This window comes from Rhinolophus sinicus, linkage group LG03, assembly GCF_036562045.2.
Source record: "Rhinolophus sinicus isolate RSC01 linkage group LG03, ASM3656204v1, whole genome shotgun sequence".
In the NCBI taxonomy this organism is placed as follows: Eukaryota; Metazoa; Chordata; class Mammalia; order Chiroptera; family Rhinolophidae; genus Rhinolophus; species Rhinolophus sinicus.
Window position 1 is genome coordinate 4,335,157 of NC_133753.1, and position 16,636 is coordinate 4,351,792.

Below are 16,636 nucleotides of genomic sequence, written 5' to 3' on the forward strand. Positions count from 1 at the left end.
TGGTGCAGTTGACTGTCCAGGCTTAGAGCCCACAAAAGGCCCTACCCGGCTCCCCTCGCTGGGCCCCAACACCTATGGCCCCACGTCAGCCCTCACTAGCCCCTCTCTGCAGCGGGACAGCCAGCGCCATGCACAAAACCCCCCTCACTCATCTCTGCTAACAAAATCCATCCCAATCTTCCACTTCCCTAAAGCCTGTCCTGCCCACCCTCCTCTCGACAGACCCTCTGTAGTCCTGTCCCCAACACAGATGGCCCGTGAGGGGCCTGTCACACTGTCACTCTGTAGTCTGTTTTGATGCCTGTCCCCCATTAACTTTCATGCCAGCAAGGGTGTATCTGGCCCCCTCTGAGCCCAAGGCCCATACAAAGCCAGCATTTAACCGATGGCTGGGCCAACAGATAACCAAACGAAGAAGTAGAGACCAGGTCTTTTGACACGGACTCCGAGGGCCATCTGTCTCCACCCTCTGTGGCGCCTGGTCCCTGTCTGGGGCCCTCGCTGCTCACACCACAGGCAGAGCCTGATACAAGACCTGAGGAATTCACCGGCCACATAGCAGCCAAGTCCAGAAGGCCTGGCATGCGCTCAGCCGTCCCCAAGGCCACCACCTCAACCACCAGCCGCTGAGGTCACGCTGCTGAGCTGGAAAATAGGAAGCGGCATCTAGAAGAGCAAGAGTTCCTTGAGACGCCTGCTGGCGGCCATGGGTGCACACGAGATTATTTGTTCAACGAATCAAGGCAACTGGAGGCAAATTGGATTGCAAGGCTCCCTTGCTTAAGGACGCGGCTTAGGAGGCAATTACAGAATAAACTCTGGCTTGAAGTTCCCGATAATACCTTCCATTTGTTAGGGCTTTCTAGTTTACAAAGTGGCCTTACATATCTAAGCTCGTCTGATCCTCACAGCGCTGTGACGTAATTATTTCCCAGATGAGAAGGAGGATGGCCAGAGAACTCAGGAGGGGGCAGCCCCCTCATTCGGATACTCAGTGTGCCGAGCACAGTGCCAGGCTGGGGGTGGGGAGGGCAGGGATGCCGGCCAGCAGGACCACGCTCGGGGCTCTCTCCAGGGCAGCGCCCAGCCACCATGGGCCCTGGCCACAGCACACGCCATTCCAGAAGGGGCCTCGGAGTCCCTGATGCTTCATCCACTTCCCAGCCTAGGCTCCAAGCCTTCCATCCTTGCCCCCTTTCCAAGGAATCCACTCCCCAAGTCGACCAGTTCTGAGCGCTGGAAAGTTCTTCCTCACTGTGCGCTAACCTCTTCCCACTGTGGCTTCGGCCCTAGGAGCCAAGCAGAGCGCTCAGTCCTCTCCCCCAGCCCGGCCCTGCCAGCACCTGAGCCAGCGTCCTGCCCTCCCACCCCGCCTGTGCCCTTCGCCGCCTAATGGCACCATGGCACGTCTCCAAGGAAGCAGGACATTTCAGAACACACTTCAACGAGAGATAAGAACATGCAAAGGGACCAGGACGAAAACAAACAACTTTTCCAACCAAAGGTTACATGAAAATGTGTTTTAATTTGTGTTTTTGTACCTTTCAAAATAACACTCCAAGTAGTTCAGAAAGAGACCACTTCTGTTTATAAAAGCTCTTCATTTTCCCTCCTGTTGTCCGGGGCTGTGTAAACACACTGTGAGTAGGAGAGAGAAATTACTGCTTGTGAGACTTTTAATGCTAGCATGGATGTGAATTAGAATTCTAAACCCAGCAGGTTAAAAATGTTCTGAAAGCAATTTTGGTGTTAGTCTAAATAATTATAGGTCACATTCACTTAGACAAGGGCCTTTGCCCCCTGGGGGCTCCAAGGGAAAAGTCTAAGCATGATAGTGAAGTAGAATGGTTGGTTATTATGCAGGCTTCGCAGCGGCAGTTCACACTGGTATAATCCTTTTGGAAAGCAATCTGACAGGAGATGTATCTGGACCCATGAAAATGTACAACCCTTTGACCCAGCAGCCCACTTCTGGGAATCAATCTGAAAGAAATAATCCAACAGAAAAGGGTTTCATGCATGAAGATAACCACTTCAGCATTATCTATAATAGCAAAAATTAGAAACCACCTAAGTGTCCAAGGATGGCTAAGTAAATTACATTTAATCAACTCGATAGTGCATCATGGAACCAGTGAAAATTGACGGCCCTCCAAAGACGCAGAGGCGTTTTGGTGGCGCTGCAGCAGGAGCGGCTGGGCGAGAATGTTAAGTGGAAAAAGCAGGCTGTGAAATTGTGTGTGCACTCTGTGAAAAACACAGGCCCATATGGACCAAAAATTGATGGGAGGGTGTTAAAAGGATAATCACAATTTTAGTGCATGTTGGGATTGGGGGACTTGTTTGCCATCGTTGTGTAATGCTACAAAATCATCTTCACAAAGGGCAGCGGGAAGGCTGGGAGACGTGGCAGAGGGACCCAGGGGGCCTGGGCCTCCGGGATCATGGTCTGGCTACACAGTTTGGAAATCTCACCAGACAAGAGGAGGCAGTGACAACAGCTGGGGCCGAACCTACACTCATCTACCAGGGCCAGGATGTGATACCGTTCTTACCAATACATACATCCCCCCAAAATGGAATTACACATGTAAATAAAACCGTGGTTCTCAAACCTTTTAGGCCTTTTCACACTCTCTAACTTCAGTGAGGACTCAGAGAGCACTATTTATGTGGCTTGTATCTACCCATATTTAGTACATTAGAAATTAAAACGGAGACACTTAAAATATTAATTTATGTAAAAGTAACAATTTATGTAAAAGTAACAATAAACCCATTATATGTTAAAATAAATAACATTGCTGATGAAAAATAAGTATGTTTTCCAAGACAAAAAAATTAGTGAGAAGGCATTGTTTACATTTTTGCCATTTTTTAAATGGCTGGCTTAATACAAGCCAGCTGGGTTCTCATAGCTGTTTCTGTATTTAATCTTTTGCAACAGCACACTTCCCATAGCCTCTGGAAAACTCCATGTACACTCATGAGAAAATGAGAGTGAAAAGGGCAAATAACTTCTAGGTACTATTAGGAAAATAATTTCCACCCCACAGACCTCATGAAAGGGTCTCGAGGACCCCCAGGGGTTTGCAGACCACACTGAAAACCACTGCAGTAAATTACAGCATTAAAAACTGCTGCTGTAGTTGCGGGGTGGGGGGGAGAAAAGATTTAAAATTATATGTATGGTTGGAACTCAAATGTGTTGAATTTTTTTTTAAAGACTGGATGGAAATATACCAAGAACTGTATAGCCATTGCCTCTGGGGTGGAGAGATGATGGGCAATTTTTTTCTTAATACCTTCCTGTTTTTTCCGTAGTGTATGTGTATTTCTTTTATGGTCAAAAGCAACATTTCTGTTTTGAGGAAAGGTTTGGGCAGCTGTGGTTTACCCGTGCCCTGCGGAATGAGCTGGATGGGAAGAAGGTCATTTGAAACCATCAGCAGCCAGCGTCAGTGTGGGGGTGGGTCACCAGGCACGGCTCCCGCCTATGCAGATCGATGCCTGGCACCGAGCGTACATTCATCACGGGCGCACGCCGCCCCCGGACCCACCGAAAGCCTGGAAGACAGGACGAGAATTGAAACCGGCTCAAGCTAATCACTGCTAGATGAAGGTCAAATATAGGTGACTATTTATCAGATCCCAGGATGGGGGACGACATGCCATCTCTAAATTAGTTACAAAGGGAAAGGTCCATAAACCTGACCACAAAAACTGTTAGGTTTTCTCTGTAAAGTAAATAAATAAAATAATGAAATACACATGGGCAGGGGCATGTACGAGGAGGGGTCAATGTTGTTAGTATGTAAATTGCCCAGAGAAGGTGACAGAGTAATGGAAAAGAAGCGTGACCACGAACGCCTATTTAGTATTAACAAGGTACCGAGCCAGGTTCTAAAAGGGCTGCACGTAATGAACTCATCTGGTTCTCAAACAAGATACCATTAGATTAGCCAAAGTTCCAAAAAGTCCTAATTCTACCACTGCGGAGAATAAGAAGACACGGTCACATTTGCACATAACTGATCTTGTGTGACATAAATGGGGGGCTCGCAGCCAGGGAACCCAATGAAGTGTGCACTGAGGTGTGTGCACTGAGAGGAAAAGGTGTGCACAGGCGGTAGAGGGGGAAACCAGCTGGAGGCCAGGACAGCACTGGTGAGAGCCAGGCTTGCATAGTAACCCCCCCCACCACCACCACCCTGCTGCTTCCTCAGCTCAGAGGCCAGAACACAAGCGGCTGCCAACCCGCCTCAGGGAGGTGAAGAAGCCAGGAGGAAACACCCAGAGACATTCACAGTTGGGGGTCCTGTGGTGAGCACCAGCTTGCCACCTCATCACCCGACATGACCCCACTGCGCACGGACGCCATCCACACACACACGTGCGCACACCCAGAGCCTCTGGTCACATCCACTCTTTCGGGCCTCCCTCCTGAATCGGAATGAGCAGCAGCAAGTCTCCAACATGAAATACAGACACCAAAACAAAAAGACAAAACGAGCTGAAAAGAGCAACATTTCAGAAAACACAGGAAAATTTGCAAAGAACTCAGAGAGCTAAGTGAAGACCTTACAAATATGCAATAAAAAAAATATAATATACTATATTAGAAAAAGGAATATTCATACAACAAGAATAGCTCTTGGACTGTAAAACTATGATAGAACAGAACATTTTTCTGAATATATGTTATACTTTAGTAAAAAAGTTTATTACAGCAGAAATACAAAATCCGAAGGGAGGAAAAAAAAGGATTCAAAGATCAGGAAATTTCCCAGAGAAAAATAAAACAGAAAGGCAAAGAGCCAGAAGACAAGAGATAAGAAAAAAGGTAAGAGAAGCTCAGTTCAGGGACACACAGCCCATACAACTAATCAGAGCCCCAAAGTCAAAGCTCTGGACCTGCGACAGCCTACAGCCGCAGGTGTCACCCATCTGGCGGTGGCCCCTGTTCCTGGGAGGGGCCCAGGTGCCAGATGCCTCCCTCTGGCAGGGAAAACAGGCCTGGAAGCAGCTCCAGGACCCCAGGCAATGCAGAGCTCGGGGCTTCAGTGCCAGGTTTCTAAGACTGTCAGCGTTTCTGTGGGTGTCACAGTATTCCGTGGGGGGGGGAGCCATCCTGCTCCGCGGGAGCTTGCCGGACAAAGGCTGTGTGCAGGCAGGCTCTCCGGGATCCTGGGCGGACCCCAATGGCCCCACGCTGCACCTCTGTGCTCTGGTCCCTGCACGGAACTGCCCTCCCCCATAATGGGGTCTGTGTTCCTGTCCCTCAGTGTCCGTCCCTCTGGGAGAGGAGCGTGACTAGAAACAGCAGAAGCGAGGAGAAAAGGCTAAGAGGGTGGAGTGACTTACCCAACCCTTCTTTTAAGGGGTAAACATACTATCAATTTGCGGGGGAAATGACCAGCATATACTTTTTAAAAGCTGGTTACAGAAACAAAGTACCTGTGGTCTGATTAAAACCAGTGGATGCACCTGGGGAAAAAAGACTGGAAGGAAATGCTGCTTGGAAAAGGTTCACGGTCATTATGCTCAAGCGGAGGGAGAGCCTATGGCTACATTTTTAATTTCCGCCATTTCCTTTTTGTTTTTTCCCCTACGTTTTACCAATTTCGTGATAAAGTTAAATCTAAAACAACTCATTTTTTTCAAAGGACAAAGCCATCACTGGGCATTAAATGGCACCGTTAAGAGTCTTCTGTGTCCAGTCTTAAAAGCAGCAAGAAATAATTTACTAGACTACCTCAACTCCTAAGTCTGCCAATTTTGCAATCTGCATTTTTCAATTACATTAAAAGCATTTTCCCAGATTGCTTTATTCTTCCCTTAATGACAAGGGATGAGACTGGATGCGGCCGGTTCACTTCCCAGGGTGCTGTTTCCCACCCCCACCCCTCGTCAGCATCTGGCCAGCACACGGCCCTGCCCTGGGTACACGGCACTGTCCAATGAAATGAAGTTTTCAGAGTGGAAAACACATCTTGGGTTCTGCCACACTTTCCTTGTTCTTCCTTCAACCCAAGGATTTTTCTGGAAGGCGCAAGCTTGCAAGGGCCTTCTGGCAGCACAAGACAAGTGGGCAATGTCTCATTTGTTGGCCTCGAGAATGTCGCAGCTTTCATATGAGGGAGAAGAGTGTCAACAAAATTTCACTTCCCACAAAGAGAAGGTTCCAGCTCAGGATGTCGCAGCTCTTCCCAGAGGCTTGGCAGCTGCTGTCGTACAGCCTGAAGCCCTCCCGCCCAACCAAGCCCAGGACAATTCAGATGACCCTGCAAAACTTTCCCCGAAGGAAAACATGGAAAGGGTGGGAAGGGAGAGGGGCAAACACGGTGCCCAGAGAGGAAAGTCCCCCCACACGAGGTCCCAGCTGCACACGGCCACCCAACCTCGCTGTGTGCCCTCAGGCAAGTGTCTTTCCCTCTCTGGGCCCCCATCACATGAAGGTGGAACCGCATTATCTCTGTGCAGGCAGGCAGGCACCGCCCACTCTGTCCTCCCTTCACCTAATTACCCTTGATGCACTGTTAGTCATCCCCAAACACCCAACGCCCACCACAACCCAGCCCTCCTCCCCAGCTGGGCGTCTCTGCCAACAGCTTTGCCTCGTGCTTGGAATAAATTGCCGATCATGTGCATCACGCCCCACGACTCCTCACTCTACACATCAAATCATTTCTCCATCTCATTCTGCAAAATCCATCAAAAATAATTCTTTCCAAACTGAAATAAAGCCTCACTTGAATCCATCAATTCCTTTTCTTTGAATCGGAGATATATTACCTGCTACAAAGCACATCTAAGATACCCTAATACAATCAGAATATGCTAACAATGATAAATCGACGGGGTCCTGTAACACATGAAAATGCAGAGCCAAACCGCCACGGAAATCAACCCTTCTCCTCGTGCCCCTGAGCAGACCCGCGAGGCTTTTGAAGCTGTTTTTGGGACAGAGCTGAGGCACCATTGGGTGAGGGGACATGCTTTCCCATCCGTTATTCTCAGAGGCAGAAGAGCAGAGTGGGGATTTGAGCTTTTGCTCAGGCTGTATAGTCTGACCGGCAGCTTCCCATCTTGCCTATACCATTCACCAGCTGTGTGACGGCAGGCAAATCCCTTAACCTCTCTGTGCCTCAACTTCCTTATCTGTGTGGTGGAAATGAGGACAGCCCGTGCCTTAGGCCTGTTGCGAAGACGAGATAGAGTACCTAGAACTATGGCAAGTAGGTGGTAAGCCCTTGGGGACAGTTAGCTCTCTCCACCCTCTCATCTGGCCCCCCAGTCAGAGGTCACAGAGCTGGCAAGCGGCGCAGTGAAACCCCAGTTTGGGTCTTCAGCCTCCAGACCAAAGTCTTTTTCCTCAGATGCACATGGGAAGGGGGCCCGGACCCGGCTGACCCAGATGCCACCCTGGCCAGAGGAAGGTGGGCACACCTTCCCTGCCCCCGGCCTCACTGTCCTGGGTTCCGCCAGGTGTGAAACCGCCCCTCCCAGCCCTGCGGAACTGGCCAGGGCCTGTGAGATTCACTTTCTTCTATCACATTTAAATGTAATCAGTTTGGAGAGGTGGACCCAGCCCTCCAATGGGTACCTTCTAATTGCGCAGTTTATGAAGAGGGAGCAGTAAATGATTTGGTACAAACAATCCAAAAAACTTAAAAGAATTTAAAAGTATCTATCTCGGGAACACTGATATTGAAACTTTGGAAAACTGTGTATCTATAGGCAGACTATGAAAAGATTCACAAAAACAAGTTACATTTAGTGGAGGACTCTAGCTTGTCTTTTCTCTAATTGTTTTTTAACTAATCAACACAGGATGAGGAGCATCTGAAACATGATTCAAACATGCTTCATCAGCCCCTCCCGAGTACAGGGACCAGGCTGGGTCTTCCCATTTCTTCTCCATGGCAACAACCCCACGAGGTAGCCATTATCCCTATTTTACCAATGAGAAAATTAGGGGATCAGAGAGGTTAAGTGATTTTCCGAAAGTCACACAGCAACCAAGCAGAAGCTATGGACCGGGAACCCAGGAGTCTCATATAACCATGGCACAGAAGGTCTGTCAATCTACCCAGGTTCCACACACCACACAAAGGCTTTAGCTAACGCCCATCTTAACTGCACCCAATGCAGCAAAAAAGGCAACATTTACATACAGCCATGTTCACTGCAGTACTATTTTTTTAAAAAAAAGCAGGACATGATAGGAAACAACAGGAAAATAGCAAAGTTTTGGATTTGAGACAGTCATAAAAATATGTTTGGGGAAGGTTTTTTAATAAGGTAGAAAAATGCCCCTTACACGCAGTACAAAAAATGGGGAGGGGTGTTGAATCGAAAGTGTGGGCCCAATTCTGTAAACGCACAGGTGCGTCCTGTCCAGGCCACGGGAGGTCCCAGTGTTAAAGAGGTGCTGACTGGGGGTCTGTTTTCTCCTTCATGCTTCATGGTTTCTGCACCTTCAAAGTGTCTCACAATAAGCATCTATCAATATTACATTCACGATCAAAAAGGAAGATTTTAAAAGTATTTTAAGGTAGTTTGTAATTGAAAGAATTCCTAGTGCAAATCATGTTGTAAAACAAATAAATGACACCTAATTCATACATTTAAAATCCTCTGCGTTTCAGAACTCCAGGTTTTCACACACAGACAGTAGGTCCCTGGAAGCAAGAAACATGCCAGATGCCTTTGGGAATCCCTCCGACGCCTGGCGGGCTCCACACAGGCGGACAGTAAGGGGTGGCTGTGTTTGGTTCAAGGCCATGGCTGTGCTTTTTCCTTCAAAAAGGGCCTCAAGGTCTGGGTGCTACCTTTACGTGCAGTGGGTAGTCAAACGTGCGGAGCCAAACGAGGACACAGGGAGATGAGAAGGGTACATAAAAGGGTGTTCGTGCTGGGATCAGAGCTATGAAAAACAGATGCATGCGACCGACGGGGGCAGGAAGGGATCGTCGGGAAGGAAAACAGAGCATCGGTGCGGAATTATGAGTCATTGTTTTATTTTGCTTAATTTCTCTAGCTGTAAATTTTTCAAAACTAATATAAGCATATTTTACAGCTCAGAGAACATTTAGAACATATTAAAATAAGTATCTTTCCACTGTAATGTGCCCAATTGAAATTTATGAATTCCAAAGCTGCATTTTAAGGAGAGGAAGGAACTGGCACTCCACGTTCTTTAGATTAATCAGGTGGCTTGTGTTGTTTTCCTCCTGATCAGGAAAAAAAGTCCTATTTCAGTAAACGTTACCTTGAATCAAGGATTCTTCCACATTCTAGAAGCTTGAGTGAGCTGCTTAGACTGTCTTCCTGTGCCCCCTAGTGGCAAATGGGATTCATGCACTTAGAAGACAATCCTTTCCCTAAGATTAGAAATAAAGTTTAAAAATTTTAATCTTTATTGATCACTTAACATGTACAAAACCTTGTGCCAGGTGTTATAGGGAATATAAAAATGGGCCTGAACAGGTCCCAGGCTGAAGTAGCTTAAAGTCTACAAGGCGTAGAAGATATGGTTCCATGGCTACGCAGGTAGAATGAGATGCCAGTGCAGAGGGAAAAAATTCCCAGGGAAAGCAGAACAGGAGCACACAGAAAGTACCTACTATGTGCCAGGCACCATGCTAGGTAATTCATATCCAATATCATTTATTTTTCACGAAAACCCAGCACGGCATGTGTAATTTCTCCACTCTACATACACTATTTGAGGTCCAGAGAAGTCAAGTAACTTGCCCGAGATCACACAGCCAATCATGGCAGAGGGAGGATTCAAACTAAAGTTCTGTGACCCCATCCCTCAAGCTCTTCCCTCCTTCCTGATCCAACGGAGGGGGCACGAAGGCACTCTGGCAGACTTCGACCAAAAGACAAGGGGAAAGGCACCCTAGGGGACAGAGCGCGGAGTTGGGGATACCCTCTCGCACCCACCTCTTCTAGCTCATTGCCCACCGACCCAGCATCTGCTCGTCAGCAGGACTGGGCTGCAGCCGGCCAGGCCTCCTGTCTGTGCCCACCACCCTGCCCCAGTCCAGACTGTCCGCATAACGCCTCCCATGTATCCCTCTTCTCGGATCAGGTCACGAGACCACCCCCACCAGATCTAACACGCCGCCCTCCCTCTGACACCAGGGTGGGAAAAGAACACCATCCTGCCCGTGGCTGCCAGCTGCCCACTAGACTGCACGTTTGCCCCAAATCAATGTGCCAAATACCTCTGCCACTGAAAACTCAACTACCTTACAGTAGGGAGAACCCCGGATGAACTGTTTGCATCCGAGGCTTACAACCCTGATTTTCAAGACACACAGTAAGAAGAGGGTCAGCACATGCTGACCCCAGTAGCCACTGCGGTGGTCGTGCTCTACCCCGGAGCCACCTCCAATGCCACCCCTGTGGCCTGCCGTGAGGGACCAACAGTGCAGTGGACAGGGCTCCCGGGAGGCTCCCCGGTGGAGGAGACACACCACCTCCTCGAGACGCCGGGCACAATGACCGTGTTGGCACTGGCCTGCCCAGGGCAGCCCCACAGCAGACAGCACTGGACCCTGAGCAGAGGGACAATCCCTCGCCTCAGCAGCCTTCCCAGGCTGGGCCACGTGCGCCCTCTTCTGGTCATGAGGGGTCACTGCTGGTTGGCTGCTCCTTGGTCCCCTCAGGCGCCCGGGTGCAGGGGACCCAGCACACTGATCTACGCTACAGATTCCCTCTAATGACTGAGACAACAACACCCCAAATCAATGGTTTCACCCAGATGCTCTGTTTGCAAACTATCATGGGGATGTCTCCACTCAGGAAACCGAAACCTCCTGGGAGAAAGTGACCCGAGCAAGGCCCACAGAGCCTCTCCCTGACACCAGGTGCAGAACCGTCCCCACGGGGCTCTGGGCCTGCCCTCGCCATCAAAAGACACAACCCCATGGGCAGTGGGAGCCTTGCACCCCGCCACCTATCTCCGCCCCCCTGCGACCCAGCCTGTCCTTCGAGGCCACCCCACAAGCCGGCCTCCTCCTCAAATCTGTGCTGTCAAAGTGCCAGACTGTCCCTCCCTCCAGGGTCCCAGAAAGGGGCTGCCGTGCCCCTCAGTAACTAAGGGTTTGGCCCAACTGTAACAAAACTCCACCACGTGCCTGGCATTAGACACACAGCCCCTGGGTATTTGTCCCACGTGAGAAGCCCCAGCCACAGGGCCCATAAGCTTATTCTATCAGGAAAGAAACAGGTCACGAAACTGACAGCGATGGAGCCGGACCCCGAGCGAGACCACTCAGATCACCCACACAGGCGCCCCGGAAATCCTCCCGACGGCTCCTGGCCACGGGTCAGGCCCCACACGGCCCTCATGGCGCAGCCTCAGGAGGGAGAGGTGAGGAGCCGCAGGGCTGTTCCATGCACAGCGAGCACTCCCGGAGCCCCGAGCAGACGTCAGAGCCCCCAGCCTCACAGGAAGAGCGTGTAGAGCCCTCGGCTCCACACGGAAGACAGAACACAACACCGGGCACCCAAAACTCTATTAGCCTTTCCAGAAAAGCACAGACAAGTCATGTCAGGACTCAAGTTGGCCACTTAACGATACTCATCGATTTAGCTCATTTCAGACGTCACTGCAAGTGGGCTTCCTTTCTTCGTTTCAGAAAACGCCTCCCTAGGGAAAAAGCTCAAACCAGAACTTGCAAATACAATGTCCTGGGCAGGTTGGTTCCAGAACTCTGAGGAAAACAGAGGGAGGAAGTGACATTCATTGAACACCTATGGGGTACCTAGCTCTGGGCCAGGGGTTCGTTAAGCGTTTTTCTCACATGATCACATGACACAGGTGTGATTATGCCCTTTACAGATGAGACCCCAGACTCACAGCGGGGCCGGCGGGCCAGCTGACCAGCTACCCGCAGCGAAGCTGGATCCCAAGCCACGGCGCTCCTACTCCAAAGCCACTTTCTTTCTCTCCAGGAAGCTTCTGTTGAGCTCTCATTTATTTGGTACCTATTACATTCGAGTGCTCTGCTAGGGGCCAAGGAGAGTGGGGGGGACAGAGAGGACAGCCAGAGGGGCGGCGAAAGGTGACAGGCAGGTGCCACACACCTGTCACCCTAGGCCTTGCTTCCTGCCAGTCTGCATGACTTCACAGAAGTTCAAACAAATAACGGTGGAAAAACGCATTTCTGTGCGAACCGGAAGCCCCCCCAGGACAGCCGCAGGCTACTTTCCCAGCCTCGGGCCCCTCAGCCCACTGAGGCCCCTCAAGGCCTCCGGTGCTTAGAGCCAAGAACACTCTTCCATACCCCCACCCTCTTCACCAAGTGCACCTTCCATCCTTCCGGAAGCTTCACCACGCCCTCCCACTGGCTTCCCGTAGAACTGGTGTCCCCCTGGGGGTCCCGTCCTCATAGGCCTGAGCCTAGGGCTGTGGGACCCTCTTCACTTATTGTGGCTCCTACCACACTGCACGCCCTGAAGTCAGGGTCCAGGTCTATCTACCTTTGCGCCCCCTGCATCCAGTCAGCACCTGGCACAGAGCTGGCATCGCTCAACACCCCACGGGGGTCACAGAGGACATCCCGAGTTCCCGGGCTCGGCCCTGGGCCTGCTTTCTTCTCCGATTGTTCTCGCTCTGAGACCACATCCTCCCTGGACTTCAGCAGGTCTGGACAGCCTGGGCACCCCAGGGACAAGGACTAGCGTCCTCTGATGGGGCCACACGGACCACAGATCCAGGGTGGCCACAAAACCCTCTCCTGAATGCAACAAAGACAGTTACAGAAATTCCCAAAAAGTCATGCTCAGCCTGTACCCATCCCCTACGTCACTGTCTTGAAAAATAAAACATCCCAGCAGTTTATTCCTAAGAGGACCTGAAAAGAGCAGATCCACTCACATCTTACCTTGACGGTTTTATCCATAGACGCCGAGAGAAGCATGTGGCTCTTCGAAATGACTGGACACCACTGAATGCTGTTGACGGGGCCCCTGTGGCCTCTTAGGTGGAAGAGAACCTTCCTGGAAATCTGGGTTTCTTTATACTGAGTGTCCAAATATGGCTGAATAAACTCGGACACTCTGGGGGCCACACAGAGAGGGGCTGGGGCCGGGCCCGCCCTGCAGAGGGACCCTGCGTCCCCACGTCTTTACTCTTGCCTGTTTCTGTGCTTAAAGCTTGCAGCTGTCTTAGTCTTTTGGGGGTATAGGGTACCACACAGTCCTCGCGCCTTTTCCTCTCAAGACAGGTGCCATTGTGACCTGGGCTTTCAGATTTGGTTTGGACACAGAAAGATGGCTCAGGAGAGTTGTACGTTCCGCGGGAGAGTTTCACCTGCTTCAAGCGGGCAGCTGCCAGGGGCACGTGACCAGCTGGAGCGTGGCTGGTCCACAGGGAAGGACGAGGACACTCGCTTGTGGGGAAGGTGACTTCAGGCTCCGTCCTGGGCCATTGCAGCCTCTGGCTGGGGCAAGATCCTGGGTCACTCCTCCAGAGCCGAACCAGTGGGAGACGCTGGCCGGCTGGCCCTTCCCAGGGGCCGTGCGTGGTGGGCAGCGCTCTGCCTTCAGACACGTCCAGGTCTCCTGATGAGAAAGCCCGCCCACAAGGTCCGACCACGTCAGCAGTGCCTTCCCTCGGGCCGGCAGCACTAGAACTTGCCAGGGGCCCGGTCTCAGCCTCTGAGTCGGAGTCGTCATAAGCCACCAAGGAAGCCATTGCAAACACAGCTTCCCGATGTCCTTCAAGGACAAACTACCTGAGACCAAACAAAGGCATGTGTCAGATAATGGACATGGAGGAGTATTTACCAGTGCAGAGAGTTAACAGAAAACATGCTGCCTGGCAAAGCTGAGACGGAAAACGCATAGGAATAAACACATAAAACACGAGGCCTTTTCTATACACCAGGCATAATTAGTCAGAAGACATTTTTTTTAAATGAAGACTATGGAATATCTGGAAATAAATTTAACAAAAATACTAATACAGTGGTACCTCAGTGTTCGAACGTGATCCGTTCCGGAAGCCCGTTCGAGTTCTGAAACGTTCGAAATCAGCCGACAGCTCGGCCTCAGGATCTTGCACTCAGCAGAAACCGCATGACATGTTCGACTTCCGAGGTGTGTTCAAAAACCGAAGCATTTTCTTCCAGGTTTACGGCGTTCTTAAACCGAAATGTTCGTCAACGGATACGTTCGAAAACCGAGGTACCACTGTAATAAGCAAGATCTATATGAAAAAACTACAGATTTATTGAAAGACACAAAAGAGAACCTGAAAAAGTGTACACACAATTCCTGAACAGAAAGACTCGGAACTTTAACGATGCCTTTTGGAAGGTCGATTTGGGGAGGAGTATCTATTACAAATATAAACACATAAAGTTTTTACTGCAACAACCTCACGTTAGAACTGTATCCTACACAAACACTAGCGTATGTTTTCAAAGATAGATGTACAAGGAGAGCCTGCGGCACTGTTTACTAGGCATACACTCATCAGCAGGGATGAGGTTAGGTCTGAAAGTACATAAACGGAAAGACATCCAGAATCCACCAATTGGGAAAAGCGTGCCATCCTCACCTTCACCCTCCCTCCCACACTCCTGCTCTAGTCTTTAACTTCTATTTCCTCTGCCTAGAATTCTCTTCCCCCAAATATCCCATCTTGACTATAAGCCAGACCCCTGGAAAGACAGACCCACAATACGAGGCCGGGTTGCCTGAGGCATCAGTCACCATCAATCCTGAGGGTGTGATCCAAGTCTGCCCGTCTCACTGCTACCACAGACTCGTATAGCAGTGAATTGCCCTTTTCCAAACAATTCTTCCTGAAGTTCTGAACCATCATACGTGATAAATTGTAGCCAACTAGTTTCTAGAAAGAAGTATTCAGTCTGAAGTTCAGTCCTGTGCTAACAGAAAGTACCGTCAAGAGGAAAGCAAGGATGCTGGCCACATCCGGGCAGCAGAGGGCGTGGTGGAGCAGTACTGAAAGCTTCCGCAAGGACCAACTTCTGACAGTCCAGTGTGCCCTCTGGAAAACACCACGCTGAGCTCCTCCTCCCACATGTGGGGTCAGGCCAGCGCCAGAAGATTCCCTCTGCGTCATCTGTTAAGCCATTCCAGACAGCCTGTCTTCCCCTAGACAGTGGGTTTCACGTTGCATGGAACACACCCCCACCCCTTCCACACCTTTCCCCAAAGGGCACCATTCACCTGAAGAGCTCCATTGCCAAACAAGCTAGGTCATCCGCCTCCTCCAAAAATCCCACCCCACCTGCAGCCTACACCCAAAGCCATCGTCTACATAAAACATCTACCATGAGCCAGCCCATCTCAAATGGAACCAACATAAAGGAATATAAACTAATGGAACTGAGCGCCGTGAATGATTTGGCATTTCTGTTCTCTGCATACTCAGCCTGGTCCTGAGCCCACCCTGGGCAGACATCTCACCTGTCTCCACTCCTGTGCCCAGCAGCCCATTCCTTCCTGTCAAAGGTTCCCACCTCCAGGGCATCGTGAGGACGGATTCCCACCCACCCAGTGGTCCAGAGTGGTCCACTCACACGAGAGGCTGATGGCCGGGATTAAAGAGGAGGTGTGTGGCAAAACAATCAGAGTAGTGGCATTCCTAACAAGGAAAGGCAGCAAAGACCGGATGAACAATGGAGGGTGGACGACAGGGCTCCCGGTAACACCTGCTTCATGCACATTTCGTTCATTCAGCTGACAAACGTTGATGGAGGCTCGGCAAGCCCACACTAGGCACTAGGAATGCCACAGCGACAGTAAACCACATGCCAGTGGGGACAGACCATCACCAAGTGAAACAGGGCATGCCAGTTGGTGAGAAACAGTAAAACAGAGGAGAGTAGGGGCGGCCGTGGGCTTGGGGTTGCAGTTTCATCTCAGGAGGCCGACTCGGGCCTAAGACGAAGGTGACATCTGAGAAATGCTCTGGGAGGTGAGGGAGCAGAGGTGGTGAGAAGCACTGGAGCCAGAACCAACAAATCCAATCAAACGGCTGAGGCAGGAGCAAGGATGACTCGAGGAAAACAGGCAAAATGAGAGAACACGGGCAGTCATTGGGACCAACATAAACTTGAGAGGAAAACAGTGTTTTCTGCCTTTTATATTTCTGAGGCAAAAGGGGGGAAAGTTTTTTCATGGAAAGAGGGGGGTGGTTAAACGAAGAGGAAGTGGTACAGCTGGAAGAAACGTCGTCATGGGAGAAATGAGGATTCGGAAGGGGGTGTGGCAATGACAGTCACTAGAGTGTCAGCTCCTCCAGGGCAGGACTTTCGATGTTTTGTTCACTGTTTGATCCCCGCAGCTGGTGGGAGGGGGCAGAGACAGTAAAAGAAACAGGATATTCTCATTCAACAAACATTTCCTCATTACCCGCTCTGTGCCAAGCTTTATGTTGGGTCTGGTGTGGACAGAGGTGAAACACAAAACACGGGTCCAGAGGCCACAGACTAACCAAGGCAACAAACAAGATACGACCAGAGATGGGGTTTGAAGGATGAACAGGAGGAGTTAGCGCAACTGTCACGAGCGAGAGGTAAGGCTGGTTCGGAGCTCTACGCGTTCGGAAGGAACCGAAGATGAAGGACAGGCGAGCGGCGGT

At 50.4% G+C, this 16,636-nt stretch overlaps 2 protein-coding genes across 2 annotated transcripts in view; both read right to left on the reverse strand.

The window, feature by feature from the left end:
- Positions 1-13,717, reverse strand: part of WDR25 (WD repeat domain 25) — a 124,505-nt gene extending 110,788 nt beyond the window's left edge. The window contains 2 exon segments of the mRNA XM_074326929.1: positions 12,906-13,109; positions 13,112-13,717. Coding sequence (XP_074183030.1) covers positions 12,906-13,109; positions 13,112-13,717 — 810 coding nt within the window.
- The window catches only part of LOC141570501 (WD repeat-containing protein 25-like), a 38,616-nt gene continuing 35,614 nt past the window's right edge, over positions 13,635-16,636 (reverse strand). Inside the window, exon 3 of the mRNA XM_074326936.1 lies at positions 13,635-13,757. Coding sequence (XP_074183037.1) covers positions 13,743-13,757 — 15 coding nt within the window. The 3' untranslated portion in view covers positions 13,635-13,742. The remainder of the gene's footprint in view (positions 13,758-16,636) is intronic.